The 20442-nt window shown below is 36.5% G+C and overlaps 1 protein-coding gene across 1 annotated transcript in view; it reads left to right on the top strand.

The window, feature by feature from the left end:
- Positions 1-20442, top strand: part of ARVCF (ARVCF delta catenin family member) — a 372226-nt gene that overhangs the window by 222895 nt on the left and 128889 nt on the right. Inside the window, exons 5-6 of the mRNA XM_072413926.1 lie at positions 11908-12005; positions 15120-15364. Of these exons, the coding sequence (XP_072270027.1) occupies positions 15149-15364 (216 nt within the window). The 5' untranslated portion in view covers positions 11908-12005; positions 15120-15148. The remainder of the gene's footprint in view (positions 1-11907; positions 12006-15119; positions 15365-20442) is intronic.

The raw sequence follows: 20442 nt of genomic DNA, 5'->3' as shown, positions 1-20442 counted from the left end.
GTCTGGAATTCCATGTCTTGGTATATATAAGATGGGAAGCGCCAAAGAGGCATCTCCCCTAGGAAATGCATCATGGGCATGCAAAAATATTGGTGTATGTTCAGAAACCACCATTGGGTTCGTTTCAGTCAACATAAGGCAAAAAGTTTCATTGCAAAACAGGTAGTCTAACCTTGCTTGTGATGCATGGATATTAGAATAAAATGTATAATGCCTCTCTAGCGGAAAAGTCTGCCTTCAGACATCTTGCAATTGCATAGCATGTACAAAATCATATAAATGTGTGGGTTGGTTAAATTCCCTGGGTATGTTTGGACCTAAAGAATTCTGAGGTAACCGTTTATCCTCATTTATATGCATTACTGTATTAAAGTCCCCTCCCATTATCTTGTAGGGATTGAGGTTCCTAGCAATCTTTGTAGATTTGTAGATTTTGTAGATTTTAGGTTTTGAAAAAAGGAAAATATAGGAGAGTTCGGGGCATATACATTCTACAGATATATAGATTTATTATACAGCTCCAATTCAATACTGTTAATTCTCCTATTATGATCGGATGAGGAAGAAAGGACCTTTCCTGGAAAACTTCTATGCATCAGTATTAGAACTCCCGCCTTGTGTCCTACCGCTGAAGATCCAAATACAGCACCCACCCATAGTTTACACATTCAATGAAAATCATCATTGCCCAAATGTGTTCCTGAAGTAGCGCAACATCAACTTTGAGGCTTTTTAACTGACGTAATATCTGCATTCGTTTGTTAGGGGATCTCAACCCCTTTACATTCCAAGACACTAAAACAAAGAACAAAAACGATACATTGCACATCAATTTGCATCTGTACAATAACAAGGGAATCCACCTGTGATTCCCAGTTTGCAAAGGTACCGACCACAATGGGCTTGTCAATATCCACTAGGCATTGGGAAGGTCAAGTGGGCCACCCTCCACAAATTGGGAGGAGGGGCCACTCGACCCATCATTGAAGTGTACATTCAAGGCCAATAGACTTTAGTATGTTGAGACAAGTAGTAATAAAACCACTGAAAAAGGAAAAAAATGAATACAAGACATGCTGCTGAGAACAGTAACAACAAAATAAAACATCAAATAGTGCAATGTCCACTTAAGGATAGACCTTCCTTTTTTCTCAAGTAGTAATTTTCAGAGAAAAGGAAAAAGAAAAAAAAAACATTTAGTGAACCAGACTCACACCCAGGGCATAGCAGGAATTCAAGCTTTAGATTTTGGTGTTGTAGTTCAGATTTATAGACAGACTCACTCTATTAGTGAGCTGTCATATCAATAGCACAGCTATAACAATAGTTAAAGCTTTTTTTATTTATTTATTTATTTTTATTAGCAACCAACAAAATAGACATTTACAGCACTTAATCCGACAGAGGTAGAAGGCATCAAAAAACTGAAGAAAAATAAGGTAAACAATACTTTAGCAATGTACATTATAGAAAAATTTTTTATATATATAAAGTCTTAAAGTCATCCCAGTAAAACCAGGTATGTACTGGTCTTTGTGAAGATCGATCATCTGATCTCACAAGCTCTTTTATATGTTGTATATCATTCACCCTGGTTACCCAATGCTGCACAGTTGGGGGAATAGTTGCCTCCACAATGGGGGAATACAAGCTTTGGCTGCGTTTAATGGCGCATTAGAGATTTTTTATAACGTTTCCTCGACATCGCCGACACATGCAGTAGGGCAAGCTCTGGTTTGTCATGGATCGACATCCATGTCAATCTTTGTACAGTTTCTGCAACACCTGCCAAGAACGTAGCCAGAGCAGGGCAGCTCCAAAATACGTGCAGTAACGTACCTGTATGATGACCACATCTCCAGCACACCGAGCTTGTGTTTGGATACATTTTTACCAGCCGATCAGGGGTTCTATACCATCTAGTGAGCAATTTGTAGTTGGTCTGTTGAAACCTGTTACTAATGAAGGCCTTGTGCCCTAAGTATAGCTTGAGGTCTATTTGGTCTTAAGTAAAGTTAATGTAAAGGTCCCTTTCCTATTTGGCTATGAAATAGGGCATAGAAGAATCATGTGCTGTCAATTGACAATCATTTTCAGTGACACACAGGCTTTCCATTGGGCAAGGGGATGATAAAAGTCCTGTGCCAACGGCAGTGACGAGATAAAATGCTGGTATTGTATCCTTCTCCACATATCCAGACAGGGAAGGGAGGGATCTACATGAAGCTGTTTTGTGCTGAGCCAGATAGAAAGGTTGCAAAAAATGGGCAGCTTGGAAAATGCCATTCTCAATCCAAATTCTAAAGATCGGTTCCTTCCTACTGGTTGGAAACTTGGGGTGCCCCAGTATAGGAGACATGGGGGAAGGGGAGGCAACAATCCCTTCTACACGGAAATACTTCATCATTACTTTAAGCATCTCTCTTCTCAGAAGGTGGCAATGTAGGATAGCAATTTCCTCAGATGGGGACCATGCCGCAACGCTTAACATTGCAGGGGACATTGAGTCTTCCAGTCTAACCCAACCCTTAAAGCTGGCATGTCTTCACCAGTCTACCAAGCTGGTCAGATGAACTGCCCTGTGATACAATATCAGGTCCAGGAAAGCCATGCCCCCTTTATCTTTCAGAAGCCGAAGAAGAAATTTGTTAAGACGGGGTGTTTCAGTGTTCCAAATGAATTTAAAAAATTCAAAACAAAATTTATGCAGCAAGTGGAGAGGGAGTCGCACCAGCAGAGTCTGAAGCAAATACAGGAGGCAAGGCATGGTATTCATTTTCAAAAGAATACAGTGGACAAACCACGAAAAGGCCTGTTGTCTCCATCACTGAAGATCTAGTTAAAGCTTTAACTTTTGGTTATGCTTTTTGCCGAATCATCATTTCTCTTGCTAAAGTCCAGGATCCTGAACAATAAAGATCCAGACAGTTGCTCGTGCAACTTAATTTATTCTTTGGCTGTTTATTCCTTTCCAGTCTAGAGTATTGAGAGTGGGGATGGTGTTCTTGGGGTCATAAGCAGCATTCCTCCTCCTCCAAACATGGCGAGTTGAGTTGATGCCAAAGAGCTCAATTTTGGTCTCATCTGACCACAACACTCTCACCCAGTTCTCCTCTGGATCATTCAGATGTTCATTGGCAAACTGTAGACAGGCCTGTACATGTGCTGTCTTGAGCAGGGGGATCTTGCGGGCCCTGAAAGATTTCAGGCCTTCACAGCGCAGCCAATTGTTTTCTTGGTGACTATGGTCCAAGCTGCCCTGAGATCATTGACAAGGTTCCTCTGTGTAGTTCTGGGCTGCTTCGTCACCGTTCTCATGATCATTGCATCTCCACAAGGGGAGACCTTGCATGGAGTCCCAGACCGAGGGAGGTTGACCGTTATTTTTTGTTTCTTCCACTTGCGAATTATCGCGCCAACTGTTGTCACCTCACCAGTCCAGCCTTGTGTAGGTCTTCAATCTTGTCTCTGACATCCTTAGACAGCTCTTTAGTCTTGGCCATGGTGGCTAGTTTGGAATCTGATTGATTGCTTCTGTGGACAGGTGTCTTTTATACAGTACTGTAACAAGCTTGGATTAGGAGCACTCCCTTACAGAGGGTGCTTTTAATCTTAGCTCATTACTTGCATAAAGTGAAGACACCTGGGAGCCTGAAATCTTGCTGGTTGATAGGGGATCAAATACTAATTTCACTCATTACAATGCTCATCAAGCTCTGACTTTTAAACACTGGGGTTTTGAGGGTACTTTTGTTGGTATTCTGTCTCTCACAGCTACAATAAACCTACCATAAGAATTATAGACTGGTCATTTCTTTGTCAGATGGCAAATGTACAAAATCAGCAGGGGATCAAATACTATTTTCCCACACTGTACATTCATTCTTCACATAATGTATTTGAGTAGAATGAAGCCTATCGAAATAGTAGCTTTGTAAATATTAAAATAAAAAATAAATAAAAAATCTTGTGTACACTTCAGAAAAAGAAAAAATCCTTGGCTGGAACAGATGGGCATAACCAACAAACCCAAAGAGGATTACTTTACATGCTCGTAGAATTCCCCATGGAATGTAGACATTTTTCCAATATGATATAAGGAAACTTTGTAGTAAAGTACAAAAAGTTATTGAATAGAAATGGGAGAATTCATAAATTTAGGTCTAAAATAAAAACAAAAGTACGCTGAAAAGACTCTGTCACCTGCCTATTAACAGCTAAGTGACAGCACCTTCTGCTAGCTATGTAGCTTAGGCTTCTCCTACGTTTTTCATGTTGAGGAGGTCGCTTGACATTGAAGCCTTCCTGATCAACCCTGATCTTTCCTGATGTACCTATATTTCCAGATATACTTTTCTTCAGATGTCTCTAGAAGATGCACAGGGCTTCTAAGACTGGTAGGTCAAAGAGATATGTTTTATTGGTTGGAGTCCAGGTTTAAATTTTTCTGACAAGCAGAGAGCTGTCAAAATTTGAGATCAGGGCAGATAATAATTTCTTATAACCTGTGCTTTGTTTTTGAAAGAACAAATACTAGAACTAGCAGTTCTAAAACTCCTACTACACATATTATATAATTTTGCTTTGCTCTACAGCTGTCATTGTATATTTTTGATATAATGCTATTGTAATACTTTTTGGCTTGTAGAGGTATATTCATCTTGAGATAATAATGAAAATGGCCCTGCACTCCTGTCAGTCATTGGTAGTATTTTCACTTTGGGGGCCAAATAGTTAAAAGGCCAGTAAACAATTAGATATTTATTTATTGGTTTTAAGTGATAGCATGATTGGTAAATGATTACTATTGACATTTCTGTTTCCTTTTGTTAGAAAACAAAGTGTTTACTAATTGTGTTTCTACCTTGCAGTAAGTAGATTTTAGCTGGCATTTGTCAATACAATGTAAAAATAGCAGTCAAACATGACGTTTATAAATCTAATTTAAAGTTTTTTTGAAACATGATTTTGAAGCTCTACAATTGCTCTGGTGTTAATATTGCTGAAATGTGACAAGTCATGGAGAAATTGTGATATTTTTTTTAGGTTGCTCTTTTCTTATAATTGCAGCTTGTCCTGCTCAAGCACGTCCAATGTTTCTGATTTTATTATTTACTGTCAGCAGGAATCTGAAATGTGCAGCAAAGCTCCTGCCTAGGCCCTCTATGGTAAAGCAATTTTGATTTTTGCCTTGCTTTCGCCAGTTCAGTTGTAAATGATAACACACCTTATTAAAAATAGGTATTTGACATACAGTAAGGTAAAGCCATAAAATGCCTCCCACTTTTTTTTTTAATGCCTCTTAATTACAGCTTTAATTTAATACATGGTATTATTATTTCACAGGAATGTATTTGCCTTTGTCAGTTTCTAGCTACAGTATATAAAATATACTGAGCAATTTTGTATGTTACATATGTTTTTGTATTGTCACAAGTCATTATAGCAGATGCATCTGAAACCCAGTGTAGGAAGAAAAATAAATTTTGGACAAATTCACTAATTGGTTATTCTCTAATTATATATAATACATCACCCATCACCCATTTTTTTCTGCAGTGGAGTGATGGCTCTGATGTTTGTAACCACTTGGTGTTTTGTTCTGGACAGGACCCAGTCCTACCTAGAGGGGTGAATTACTGTAATTATAGAGCTTGATCTCCATGTATTGCACTGCATTCTTCTCCTATGACAGCTTTTGGCTGGAATAGCTGGAATGTCACAAGTGTAAGTTAATGAATGCTTGACTAAAGGCCCCTTTAGCTATGCCTCTGCTTCTTTGTGGCAGGTGTAAGAAAAGCTTTATCAATGCAGCATACATGTGGGTTGTGTGAAGTTATCTGCTTTTAACAATTTATATTTTGTTACTCTATGTTCCCCTTCCCATCATTAACATGCTAAATAAATAATAAATAAACCCTTTTCATATTATGATTTAGTTATAGCTTTGCAGACAGATTGATGGAAAGGAGAAGGTTTGGTGGAAAAGGGTCAGCAGGAATAGGTTATAGGTTCCTGAAATAAGAAAGTTGTGGTAGTACTCACGTGTGCCCCTCTGAAATACAATTATACAAATACAAAAAAAATGCAGGCTCTGTCAGACTTGCTGCAGCTTCCAATGCACTCTGTGAGAAGCTGAATCTGTGCAGTGAAATCAGAATACTGAATTTCGGTAAAGGAGAGGAGCCTTTGCAATATGAAAGCTAAGGCTTTAACAGTTGGCTAAAATGATAGCTCAAAGCTAGTGTACAGGCGCTTTTCATTTGAGATCAGTTTGTTCTTTTTATCACTCTATAAAATATGAAGATATATGGTAATATATCAGATGCATCACAAAAACACGATTACATGATTACAAATATCTGTGCACACTAGCCATAATAGAGACCACTTATCTAAAATGTCAGGTTCTCATTATAAATGGGAATGCAGTATTGCTGCTGGGGTTTATATTCTGTAAATGTTTTGAGCTGTGAAAAGTATTAATTTTTTGCCATGACATTCAAGTGGTATGTCAGAAAACCATGCCTTTAACCACTCTGCTGCTATGTGCCCAGGAGCTGTAAACATCTCTGCTGGTTAATGCATTTGCATGTGATGTCCTTTTATTTTTTGTGGGGTTCTTTCTGAGGAAGAAAAGCAATCACGCATCAAGAAGTGATATGCTGCTTTCAGGAACTGTGCCAAAACCCTAATGCAGCTGCATGCAAATGTATGCACAAAGTGGTTCCTTACTGCTCCCATACAGTTGAATAGGAGCAGTTTGTAGCGCGGTTGAAAACGCAGTACAACGCTAGGGAAGTGTGAAATTAGTCTAAGCCTTTCTGATTAAATTTAATACATTTCTGTACAAGCTAAATGACTTGAGATATTCATTAACCCAATTGCATACTTTATTGCCATTTCAGCTGTGCATGGGAAATCAGTCAGATTAGGAGGTGTCAGTGGTCTGTTGTGGCTGATGTTATGTTTTCTGTTCCTTAATCCTTGTATCAGTCAAAGGAAAATGAGTATTTTTGTGCTGAGAAAGTTTCTATCCTTTTAAGATGGCCACTGAGAGAACTAAAGGAAATAGCAACCTGGTTAAAAAAGCTAGACTCTTTTGACATCTGGAACAGAGGATTTGTCATTTTGTAAATGTGTGTGACCTAATGGTCAAATGGATAATGAAGAGTCAGTGTAAATCTGATTTAGAGAGCATTGTGCCAGGTCAGTTCAATGTGGTTTTATAAACAGAATTTACTATATATAATCTTTACAGCATACAGAGCGGACTTGGTAAAGATAAACTCTGGTCACAAAGTAAAAACATTTGCAGCAGTTATAATGTTGGTGGTTTCCTTTCCATGGAAAGCAGTTTTTGGCTCTGTGTTTAATAGAATACATTGTCCTTGTTTTTACTGTTACTTACGCCAGAGTTTTATGTGCCATTATCAGATGTACCTATCACCCTGTATGCTGTGTTTACGAGATGTTTTGCTGTATAAGCCTGGTTGTCTTTGTATGTGAAAATGTTCAATAAAAATTCAGTTTAAAAAAAAAAAGAATACGTTGTCCTAAAAGTGGGATCAAGTATTCTGAATCTACATTCAGGTTGGACATTACACAAGACAATGATCTAAAACAAGTCACAAAATTAACCATGAGATACTTTTCAAAACAAAACATTAAGGAGGACCTTGCATGCAAATAAACTGTGACACCCCCCCCCCCAATCCAAAAACACTGAATCGGAACACACACAGAAATAGATAATTTATTTAGACCCCAGCTATCAAACTTCTCTGGAGATGTGAGATGGATCCTTTTTTTGCTTGGTGTGTGGGTTTTTTATCCAACATTTAAATCATATGCTATTGAATTTTGCATCCTTGTTTGTTTTTCTGATTTGCAGTTATGAAAGGTAATGCAAGGAGTCCATGGGCTCCATTTATAAAACAGGGAATCTGATATTCCCTCTAATTGTGCCAAAATGCACACAGGTACACAGGTGTTACAACTGTTAAATCTTGAAGGTTCTTAGGAACTAGAGTAAGGGAAATTCATGAATTGCTCAGAGCAGCATCCAATTTTTAATTATTAATGATGCAGTATACAAATGACAGCAGGTATATGACAACAACTGTAAAACAATAACTCCACATGTTACCTCACTATGTTTGTACAAATCTATAGTAACATATTTAAAAAAGGAGTATTAATAATTCTGCTAGTCATAAAAAAAATCAACCATAACGGAGGTCGGAATAATCAGTGTTAATAAAATGCTTTTTGACATAAAAATCTACTGACAAAAGAAATCATTTCAGTAAAATAGAAAATGACAGCTGAAACATTTTGAAATAATTTTTAAGGATGGTTTTATGCTGCCTTGGTGCATTTATAATCATCATGCAATATAAGCTAAACTCCAGAGAAAGCGCTAAATACACCATTTACCTAAGATCTGTAATCTGGTCACAGATTTACACAGTCCTACCAGAGAGGAGAACCAGGTTGGTGACCTCACAGTCATATTGCTAATCAGTTACGTATCTTGAACATACCTTTTTCTTTCAAAAAACAAAAACTTTTCAATAGAGTTCTGGGCTCAATTTATAAAACAGATATTCTGTCATTTCTTCAAACATTCCCTAGGAATCTTCCAAGTCCATTTGTTTCAATGGCAGTAATTGATTCTCACAATTCTCTATCCAGTTACAGAATTGGTCCAGGCCAACCTGGGTTCAGTGGAAGTAGGTAAAAGATGCTTTTCTTCACACTTAGGTGATTTAGTGGCAGAAAAATTGTGGTTTTCTTCAGTTCTACCTTTTAATAGGCTAATTATTTTATTTATTTATTGAATGCTGGAATTCTGCTTTGTATAGAACTTCACAATATACTAATGTATGAAGAATAGAGTACAACAATGTTTGGAGGTTACATTTTCTGCCAAAAGCCTTATAGGATGCCGAAACTAATATATGTGCCATATATCCTCTCTTTTTTTCTTCAATCAGTTACATTCTACAAATAAATATTACTTTATAACTTTACCTCTTAAAACTAAAAGCCCTACAGCCTAGAACAAGACAGCACAAAGGCGCTGGTTTTATCAGATTTTGCCCCACTATCCCACTTTCCAAAGAGAAGGCTTCTATTAAATAAAATAAAAGGTTAATAAAAGTTTTTCTTTCACAGTGAATGTAAACTCCAAGGTATGTAACATATTGCAGTTTATCAGTTCCAAGGCTGCATACAGACATCAGATAACTGTCACCCAAGATGAACAGTCGTGCTCATCTCGGGCAAGAATCTGACATGTGTATAATGGTTGCCCATAGTTATATATCAGTTGGCCACAGACGATCAATGTGCGAAAATTTGGAATGATGCAAAGCAACGAAGCAGAACACTGTGGGTTGCTAGTTCGTTCATCTGTCACTGGAAATGATCATGAAAAATTGCTTCCAGCAACAAAAACTTAACCTAATGGCACGTCAACTTTCTTTTTTATGGCTTTTCTCCTTTTTTTTCACCTAGTAATCATGTAAATATTCATGTCACAAATTTGGATATATGTTAAAGGTGGTTAGTCTCTCTAACTCTAACACTAATTAGTTTAGAAATTCATGCTAACACCTAGGATAGGTAAATTAGGAAACTGCCATGCAACTTACCTAAAGGTCTAATAAAATGGATGTCTCCGGTGGGAGGGTATGGCTGTCAAGACACATTCATTCACCTGTCTCTACAATCCTTTAATTGATATGCCAGTGTGCAATGCTTTATGTAGTCAATGCAACATTTATGAAACTGGAAGACAGGGTAGGGATTTGCAGAACCTGCTAAATCAGTTCAGGAAATAGTATTTAACCTTCACATCTCTATAAAAATTGCTTCATGTTATGAAATAACCATTTGAAGCATCACAAGAGGCTCAGTGTTGCATTCCATCTGTAGGGGAAGACATTAATCACAGAACACTGTGTGCAGGGCTCTCTTTTCCTGGCGCTGGATGCCAGCTGTGCTTCTTTCTGTTTGTGCCATCTTTCTTATGCCAACACGTTGTTTCTGATTCATTTTGCCCATGGCTTTGGCTCTCTATTAATGGCATACTTCTGACAATCATGATCTTTGTTCACAGATAGGACAAATATGTAAATAGGATGAGTCCTTGTTTGGAGCACACATCAGAAATTCTCATGGATTGTTAAATAAGTCAAAAAATATTTTGTAATAAACATTACAGAAATCTTGATTCAATAATGAATCTGGATAGGCTTCTTTACAGTTTACATTATGATAATTTTGTAATTAGGTATGGATAAATGTTAAAAAGACACACTGTGAATGTACTTTTAAAACTTCATAGAAAGCCAATATTGGATACAATAGTGATTGATGGTTGCTGTTCAAATGCAATTTTAATGTTAATATATATAATATTGTTATTACTATTTTATATTTGCTTTTTTAAAGCTAGGAGTATAACTATGCTATTAGCAATAGCAACAAATGACATATTTCAGTCACAAAATGCAGTCCTTTTTCTATGCACTTTGCATCATGCCAACACAGGTGTATCAATCATATTTTGTCACGCTACTATACTACTGTGCATCTAATATGTTCTCTTTGTAATGTGGTTGGTAGTGTGATACAACATGTAACGGTACATGAGGCCCCAGGTATCCATATCACCTCCACAGACAGATCAGTACCTGCAAGTTTGTCCCTGCTAAAAAGAACCCATTGATATGCTCAAATACTGAAGAATAAATGTGAAATGCACAAACTATTAAAACCCAACTTGGATTATTAGCTATTTACCTCCTCCTTCTAACTGATAAATACTTACCTTGTAACTCCCCCAGCTGAGGAGTACCTGGAACTTAATCACTCCCTTAACCCTCTATAAGTCAATTGAATATATATATATATATATATATATATATATATATATATATATATAAATATTCATATCATCTTGCATACACCTTGCATGCACATTAAACATACATTACTACGATGCACTGCTACCCATTGTTTTTGCCTAAATGGCACCTTAAATGCACCTATACAGAGTAAACCAACAAACCTGCCTTCAGCACAGTACATCTCCCTGAGATGAAAGTGCTGCAGTGCTCTCTTATCCAGAAGTAATACAGGTGCATTGTTTTGTTTGTTGGTTTGTTGAGGCTCATTAAAGGTCCATTTAAAGTCAATTGGCTGCCTTAACATGACACATGTCATCACAAACAAAATGTGCAATAATCTGCCTTGAAAGGTGTGAAGGGAGCCTTACATGTTTTTACTTTTCACAGTAAATAAGCCATGTTTTTTCTCTATTGTTCAGGTTAGTATGCGATTTGCTAGTCACTATAAATATAACTTTAGCGGTTATTATGGTAGGAATATTTCCATTAAAAGGAAACCCTGAGAAAAAGTTGAAAATTCCTATCTTCATTAGTTTTTTTAGTCTTCCTGGCGTGCTTGTACACTTTTTCAAACTGTTATATGGTGATTATTTACAGAATGTGGCTGCCAATTTTGTATTTTTTTGTTGTAACAGAATTAGATAAATAGATAGAACACCAAATTGGTTGCTGTAGGATACAGAACATTTTGTGCACCCGTACTTAACACATTTACCGTAATGTGTTTAAAATAAGTTATCTAATGTATTTATATATTTCCTTTATTTTCTGAAGTAGGGCTGTTTATATTAGTGACAGTTAAATTGCCTGTTTATGACACACATACCGTATATATTCTTTAAATATATTTTTTTCCACTAAACCCTGATTTCAGCTAGTCAGTGGAAGCAGCTAGCAAATCAGGGTTAGCAGTGATTATTAAAACATCAGAAAATCAGGCTGTAATTTTTCTGACTAACCTTTCTTGTCCTTCCTCTCTCTGTTGTAGCTGATTCTGCTTCAGGCTGCTGCTGTTCTTTCTGTAGACCTTACTAGTCCTAGTGGGTGATGTCTAAGCATCTCTAAAAGATCTCAATATTCCGCTAGGTGTGTATTGCTTTGTTTCTCTTTTCTGCATGCTTTGTATGGCTTGACTTTAACCTTTCTATCTCCAGGTTTTCCAAGCAGCCCATTTTTCATTAAGAGTCAAAGCTAATTGTCTATGTGTATAAATTGGCATCTTGTCTGACTGTTTGCCTTAACTGCAGAGGTACAGTATTCTGTATGCACATTGAACACAAACAAGCTATTAGTATTGCTGAAAATCGGGCCTATAGAGTATATAAAAACTCTATCAAAGTAGCCCATGCTGCCACAGTGATATCAGTATCATTAGGAGATCAGATAAGCTAATCTTCTCTAGTTGTGGATGGAATCATATATTCTGCTTTCTATTATCCTGGCCAGAAGAGTTACCCCACCCCTCTTAAGGCTCCGTAAAGTAAACTTCCTCGCTCCCATTTTCGGATTTCATTCCCTAGAATTTTTTATGTATGTTTCACTAGGGGAGCCCAAGCATGGCATTTTTTTGCCAATAACCTCCTAGTAATTTCTGTTTATATATATATGGACTGTATCTCAATTCTTACTACTTTCTGACATCCACAGTAGTATCAGGGGTAAGGGCAATTGGTTGAAAAGGGCACGGTACTGTATGTACGACAGACAAATATATTTGATTAATATCACTTACACAAAACAGAATGTGTTCTCTGTACTCATGTTATGTAGAGATCATGCCATGTTCATCATAACAGTCTTGTTTTAGCACAATCTTGCTTGATATTTCCACAGATGAGCTACACTGTGTGTGGAAAATCTGACAAATCCTGCACAGCTTGTTCCAAGGGAAAAGGTCTTGACCATTGTTTGTTCACATTGGCGCCATTCTGTAATGTGGCTTTTTATGTGTTCATGCAGGCTTCATCATAGCCTCCAAATACCATGCATGCAAATAACAGATACTATCTTACACTTTGGAATTTAAAAGGAGAGATTGTGTCAAACACACATGTCCCCTGGTTATGATTTAAATTTCAGAATTGTAAAAATAAAATATAATCTCATTACTCAAGAATTTATCCAAATGCCTAGGAATTTGAAGATCACAAGTTGTGTAGCATTTCTGCTTCATTGCAAAGATTGAAAGCTAACTTCAAATTGATGAGATCTTCAAAGAGTAGAGTCTGCTTTCAAAAAACCTATTATCTTTATGTTCTTTAACTTTACATTGTTATTTGCACAATGAAAATGATTTTGGAATATGCATGAAAATTTAATGTCAAATAGAGGCTTATTTGCTCCTTAAGGGCTTCATATTTCCTCAGGAGGTTGTTTAACTGCTTAAAGAAGCCGTAGTTTGTTAATGCAAGCCAGCAGCAATCTTTTTTAAGTCTTTTGTAAAGATAGCGGCTTTCTATTTTCTGTAATAATCCCAAAAAAGCATTTCTTTTTTTAAAGAAGTTAAAAAAATGTATTGCTTTTTCTAAACCATTAGAACAATTGTGCTTGTTGCCCATAGCATCTAAAATTAATCCTCACTTTCTTGTTTCTAGTAGAAGACAGAAAAATTAAGCATTACTTTAGACACTTTACACCACAAGGCACTGTTACAAGGTTCTTGTGAGTGGTGATGTACCACCTCTTGCTGGATCCCTGTTGATTGACACATTAGACTTAAGTTACCTTTTTAATATGTAACAATATAATTTTTAAAGGCCCCAAAGATAGCAGGAGCTGACTACTTTCACCAGAAAATATATTGGGCAAGTGAGGAAATATGTGGTGATTACTTTTGTTTTCCCCGTTAGAAAGAAGCACATGTACTGCTGTACCCTCCCCTCACATAAATATGGCTGCTTGGAAAACCTGAACTTTATCCTGAATCCTGAGGGCACATATAGGAAATTCTACTACTTGGTGTTTGAATCTCACTATGGGCCATGATGCAGGGGTTAAACAACAGAAATGTCCATTATTAGTTAGAGAAAGGTATATGGGATGTTTTTCTGAAATAAACCAAAAATCACATTTTTTTTTAATTGTATGTTGGATGATTGTTACTTTTTCTTGTCTCTTCATACCCCAGTCTGATACTAAGTTCATTGAATACCAGTTGGTTAGCAATTCTTTTTTTGGGGAAGTTCCACTATTCCTGGATATGCAATACATAGTATTGAAAAGTACATAATTGCAATTTCTGAAGCAATAGTAAGCTGACAACAAGGATCCCAGAGCAGTTCCATAGTAACTCTTGGGTCTCTAACTTTATAAACTATAAGCAAACTATTTTTTCTTGGAGAGACAAGCATGCTGCCATTGCTGACCGTTTGTTCCGCATAAAAATTCCTACCTGTCATGCTGGTTCTCTCAGCTTCACAGTTTGAGTCACTACCCTAGAACAAGTATACAGATAAAGACTTCTGACTTTTCTTTGACTTTCTTTTATGTATATCTTTCAGTCTGTGACTCATAAAGTGACAGGAATGGCATAGGAAGTTCAGACAGTTGGGATTTTCAGAAGGGGGTAAGCAGTCCACATTAGTCTTCCATGAAAGGTTTACTTTAAAACATTGTCCTTACTCCCTCTAAAAATGTTTCATGTATTGGGTGCATATGCCTGCAACAGGTTTTGAATACCTATCATTACAGCTGAACCACAAGCCATTCTGACTGGCAATGCTCTTACACTTCCACATGTGATCAGAACATGCCCTCATTACTTCCCATTTGACCCATTTTTATGATGGGATTGCCAATAGGAACGTGTAGGAGGCAGGAATGGGCACACTTGCTTTGCCACTATAGGGAAGTAATAGTATGGTCTGCTGGGACTTCTCCAGCATTCAGTCTGCTGCAGGTATGTGTAGATGACTATATCTCAAGTATTTTTTTTTCCAGCAAGAAAGGGCGTAATGAAAAGTTACCTTCTTACTTACATTGTAATTGTAGACATCAACACAATGACAGTGGTCATTGTTTAGGGATTGAGATTAATACAAGATTGAGACTTGTTCAAGCACCATCAACTCTTTGCAATTGTATACATTGTTATGTGTTGGATTTATATATAGATTGTGAATGTATTTAAATATTCCAGTTTAACTGTGTGATGATAATCTTCTGATCTTCCACCCTTTCCCACACTTTCTTGTTTATCAGTTACCAGGGAGACTTCTTTGAAAACAGCTATGGATGACTATGACATAAGGTCCGCTGCCAGCATTCTGGCCTCTGTCAAAGAGCAAGAAGCTCGCTTTGAGAGGCTGACACGTGCTCTAGAAGAAGAACGTCGTAATGTCTCACTCCAGCTTGAGAGAGCCAATGTGCCCTCAGAAAGAATGAGTATGTGCAACATTGGCAACGGGCAACCTCTACCTACTGCATGGCAACAACTAGTTCTGCAGGTAATGGCCTGCTTTCTATGACTTCTTGTCACTTATCTCCCTGATAGTGCTTGGAGATGTTATGTTTTCTTTTAATTTATTTAATAATTTTAACCATTTCTCCAGCCATATTTTTAATTATGGATCGAGTGGGAAAGAGTAGACTAAAGATTTTTTGGTAGCTGTGTCACTGTTGGAAGAAATATTCATATTTTAAGCTGATTGTCATACAGCAAGACATTTCTGTAACAGATCTACAGGTTGAAAGAAAATTCTATCCAAAGAAAAAAATAAATACACCTTAAAAACACGTTTCTGAATGAAGGCTAAAACCCAACGGGGATCCTAACCATTCTCCACTCTATCCAAAAAAAAGTTTGGCAACACATATGCTCTGATGGGGAAACATGTTATAGGTGTTGTAGGCGATCAATTGAATTATTTTGCTTGGCAAAGCTGTTTGCATGACACCAGTCTTTGTTTGTATATTGTAGTTCAGTGTTGCAGTCCTTGAGGAAATAGTGAAGAGCACAGACTTCTCTGATTCACAACATTATATATTATTTATACAGTACATGAGGTGATTATTTCCTGATCTGGATAATGATGCGGTGTTATGTGGTGTTATCCCTATGGTTACAATACAGCTTTAGCAGACACCCTGTGGCTGAGCAGCCATGAGGGACAAATCTGATCACTGAATAGATTTCTATTGTGTATGTGAAATAAGGAAGTATAACAGTTATCTTCTTTGTGCCTTAAAATTCATGTTTGGTCAAAATGATTGTGTCTTCTGTAAAAGATCTTTTTGACTACAATCTTTTGCATATGAGTAGCTTTAAATAAATGCAATCCTGTTGCTATTAAAAAAAAATGTATATGGTAAGCCAACTATACCCTGAAAGGCTTATTAGGCTGCATCCATTAATTTTTCATACGATCTGTATGGTTGCTCTAATTATGTTTAATGTTGGACTCCAAGTTGTCCTCTGGTTTTTCACTTGTTTAGTATCTTTTAGCAAAGTTTTCTGTTTCATAACAAAATTTGCCCACATGTCTTCTGTGTGATGTCTTTGTGGCTGTCTAATTTTGGTATTGTGGCAAATAAAGAAAGCACAATCTTGCAAAACGTAACTTCCCATATGTTAAGGAAGATTACTGCCTTCCATTTAAATTGGAACAGTGATACAAGTTGTCTTCTATGGTTGTTCTTGTGGTTGGGTAACAACCTGACTTGGATTACATTTTCTTTACAAAGAAACATTTTGAAGGACCAAGTTTTGTGGTTTAATCTTGCAAAAACATATTTTGTTCTGTTTTATATATATCCAAAGAAAGTAAGATATTTTTGTTCTTGTGAAATCTTATTTGTGTATAATACTTGATGTTTATTGTATTTCAAACAAAAACAAATTATAATGTTTGAGAGGAACCTGTCTTTATCTTAAACTGTTTAGATAATAGATCTGCTTTTTATTACAAATTAATCATTTAGGGAAGTGATCCCCAAGCTTTTTTGCACAACAGACCAGTTTCACACAAGAAAATGTGACCAGACTGTGGAAAAAGTCTAGCATTGCAATGATCTAGCATCGTGTCTGCACCACAGCTGTAAAGACCTACTAATGACTGCCTCACTCAAAACCTCATCACATGCATGGCTCCAAGACTTTTCTAGGGCTGCCCCAACTCTCTTACTCATCTTATTCGGCTTGCTCCTACTTTCTCCAAATTTAAGACAACTCTTAAAACCTTCCCATCTTCTTCTTCCCTTCCCGTCTTCTTCTTCAGTCTTTTAAGCTTATTACTCACCAAGCAGTCCATAATCCCCCCTCCTATTGTTCGCTACTTCCCCCACTTCATATATTGTAAACACTTCTGGGCAGGGTCCTCTCCTCCTTCTGGGTCATTGTTTGTATCTGTCTGTCATTTGAAACCCCATTTGATTGTACAGCGCTGCGTAATATGTTGGTGCTATATAAATACACTTTATTACAATATTATTGATAATCCATTTACCCATAAGGGACAGAAAGAAAGGGCATGATGGCCACATATGACTCGTAAAACACCAGCTTGTTATGCCTGATCTAAACTCGCCTAAATATATATCCTGCAAAACTCCTCCAGTTTAGTTTACCCTGGCACAATTGAAATCTAAGGCACTCAATTATGCAAGTTTCCACTTGAACCAGGAATTTGGTGTTTTCACCCGCATCCCCTGGTTTCTCCTGATTGATCTGTGAGAATGCCTATCACATTCCTGAAGGAAAGTGTGGACAAAAGCATCACATTTTCAGCTTAAGCTGAGATTTGCTAGCAGGATGCCTTAGGTAAAGAGGCTCAGGAACACTTCATTAATATTTTTTTGTTTTATTGACAGTGCGGTATATGAGTAATCCATATTTTCTGTATAGTGAGAAATTAAGACTCTAAGCTCTGCAATGTGCAGCATAACATCCCCCCTTTTTTCATACAGGTGCACCCATTGTTCTTCAATCCATATATATCACTATTTTTGAGTTTTGTTTAGATATTCTCTAGATTAAGCAGTACAGTCTTTAATTGCTCTTTGTATCCATGTCACATGTGATAAATAACCTAATTTTGTCTGGCCTAGCAGCTTGTAACAGACTGTGCACATAATAAAATACTCTCTTTTGTGTCAGCAATTAATATTACCCTCCTATTTTTCAGTAGCTTAACAAGCCATCAGATAACAATGAATATAAATAGCACAGTGGCATTGTTTGGAAGATTGACAACCTGTGCCCCTTGATTAGATTTTAATCAAGAGCAAGGCATTAGGAGCCTATTGTGCTGAACACTTTAACAACCCCACTAATGATATCAGGTTATCATATTGATACATTCATCCTTCACAAAGTAAGCTCGAAATAGATGTTATTGTACAGATGTCTCTGGTCTTGGCAGTGTGATATGGCAGCTGTCCAGAGTGACTGTTCCGGGCATTTCTGTAATGATCATGCTAAAGATTTTTTGGGTAACTATAAATCAATTTACAGGGAAAAGTTAGCAAGTTTTGTTATCAGTGGTTAGCAAGTGCTTACTTCAAGCAAGCCAGAGAAATTAGGCAACCTGTTATCTTGTTTATTTCACTTACCTTTCTAGCCTGGAGGCAACAAAAAAACTGAAAAGACACATTTTTTTTTAAATCATATATAAAGCTGAGTTAATGAATTTTCTAGTTTCCATGTCCACTAAGTGCCATCACTTCCTTCCTTCAAGGTAGTAAAGTATGATATTTTGCAGCTTGATAAAACCTGAAGCTAAAATATAGTAGCTCTTACAAAATGTAAGATGAACTAATACATTTGGTAAAGCGGCATACAAATGCCATTTGCTTTTGTCCCAGCAGTTGGCCAGGATCATATTACTTTGGCTAATTCCACATGAAAAGGAAGAAAGAAGAAAAGCAGGGTTTTTTTGTGGCAATTATATGGGTATTTGTTATTTCATATTACAAGAAGAGCATACATCTTTACAACTGGATGATACAATCAACATAAAAAATGCACAGTCATAGGCTTCCACGCTTTGGGTCTGCCCCAATAAAGTCATGGGGTATTTTGACCCTTATGTTAGACACAGCTTTACCTAAACCAATTTAGACAGAGCACAGCCCAATCCTGACCCGTTTCACCGTCTGCCTTCTTCAGGGGATGTAAATATGCCGTTATGTAGAGCTGCTAACAAAATATAATCATATTTGTACTTATAGTAATCAGTATTATATGATGTACCATATAATCACATGAATAATATATAATATACACAACATTAGTTATATAGTTATAATGACAATATATAATGTACCATACTTATATATAATTGCATGAAAAGAATTAATTGAGTAGTGTTTTGTATATAAGAGTTGCAAATATGCATAACGTCCTAGTATCACAATAACCTAGCATACTATATCATGGTTATATATGAATAATATGTAATATACACAGCATAAATCACATAGGTATAATAGCAATAATGGCAATAAATAATGTACCTTACATATATATGTAACATATATATGAATGCATGAAAGGAATTTATTAGGTAGTGTTTTTTATGTAGTATTGCAAATAAACATGATGTCCTGGTTTCACATTATCAATATCACAGATATGAATAGTAATTTAACCATAAGATGATTTATCATTATATTTGACATAGCTTTTATATATTATACTCTTACGAATTACTATATACAATATAATTACATGTATTATAATATAATTATAATATAATTTCACATGAACAGTGCATGGCTGTGCTATCACTAAACCAATCTAATATATAACAAATGTAATTGCCTAAACAGATAAGGTAGGTACATTTTATTGAAACCCTGAGCTAAAATCCTGAACACCTGATTGAAGAGCATTATTAGATATGTATGTCTTACTGCTTTTTTTTTCAAATACTGTGATCAGTTGTTGTAGTAGCAAGCTGTTGGTTGGTCAAGGATCAAATTGTGTGATCTAAAAAGATCTTTAATAGCAATGTTGTTATGTATGCAAAACTATAAACAGTAGATGACAGTCACCCATGCTGTATTAAGTCAACACTTTGTGGGTGACTTTGATTCTGTGGATTGTATTATGTGCAGGTTAGGGAAATCTTGTCTGATGGCAGTGTTCCTGAGACAAGTAGTATTAGCAGCATCTTAGCCAAGCTGATGGACTCATCTGTCAGAGGTACTGAAGGTTGGTGGGTGCCGAATACTCAATCTTCCTTTTCTTTCTATAGGCTATGTTAATTAGGAAAGTTTGTGGTTCAAGTGTTACCCTTTATTGGCTAAGTTATTAACAACTCAAGCTTTCAGGATTTGCTAAGATGCCTTCTTCAGGCTGTCAGGCTGTACCAATAATAAATGTGTGTGTATTTAACTCCTTGCACTGGGTTTTCCTGAAAATTATTAAAGCGAAATTAAACATAAAAAGCATGAGCAGATATATTTGTTATTGTGGAGGATACATATTATATTTTTTCTGTAATAAAACAGACATACCAGAATATTTATTTTCTTCAAGAGTGAACACTAAGTGGCACAACTCGGCATTCTCTGCATTTTTTGT

This window comes from Pyxicephalus adspersus, chromosome 6, assembly GCF_032062135.1.
Source record: "Pyxicephalus adspersus chromosome 6, UCB_Pads_2.0, whole genome shotgun sequence".
NCBI lineage: Eukaryota > Metazoa > Chordata > Amphibia > Anura > Pyxicephalidae > Pyxicephalus > Pyxicephalus adspersus.
The sequence above is the reverse complement of the archived record's forward strand: the minus strand, read 5'-3'. Positions and strand labels throughout refer to the sequence as shown.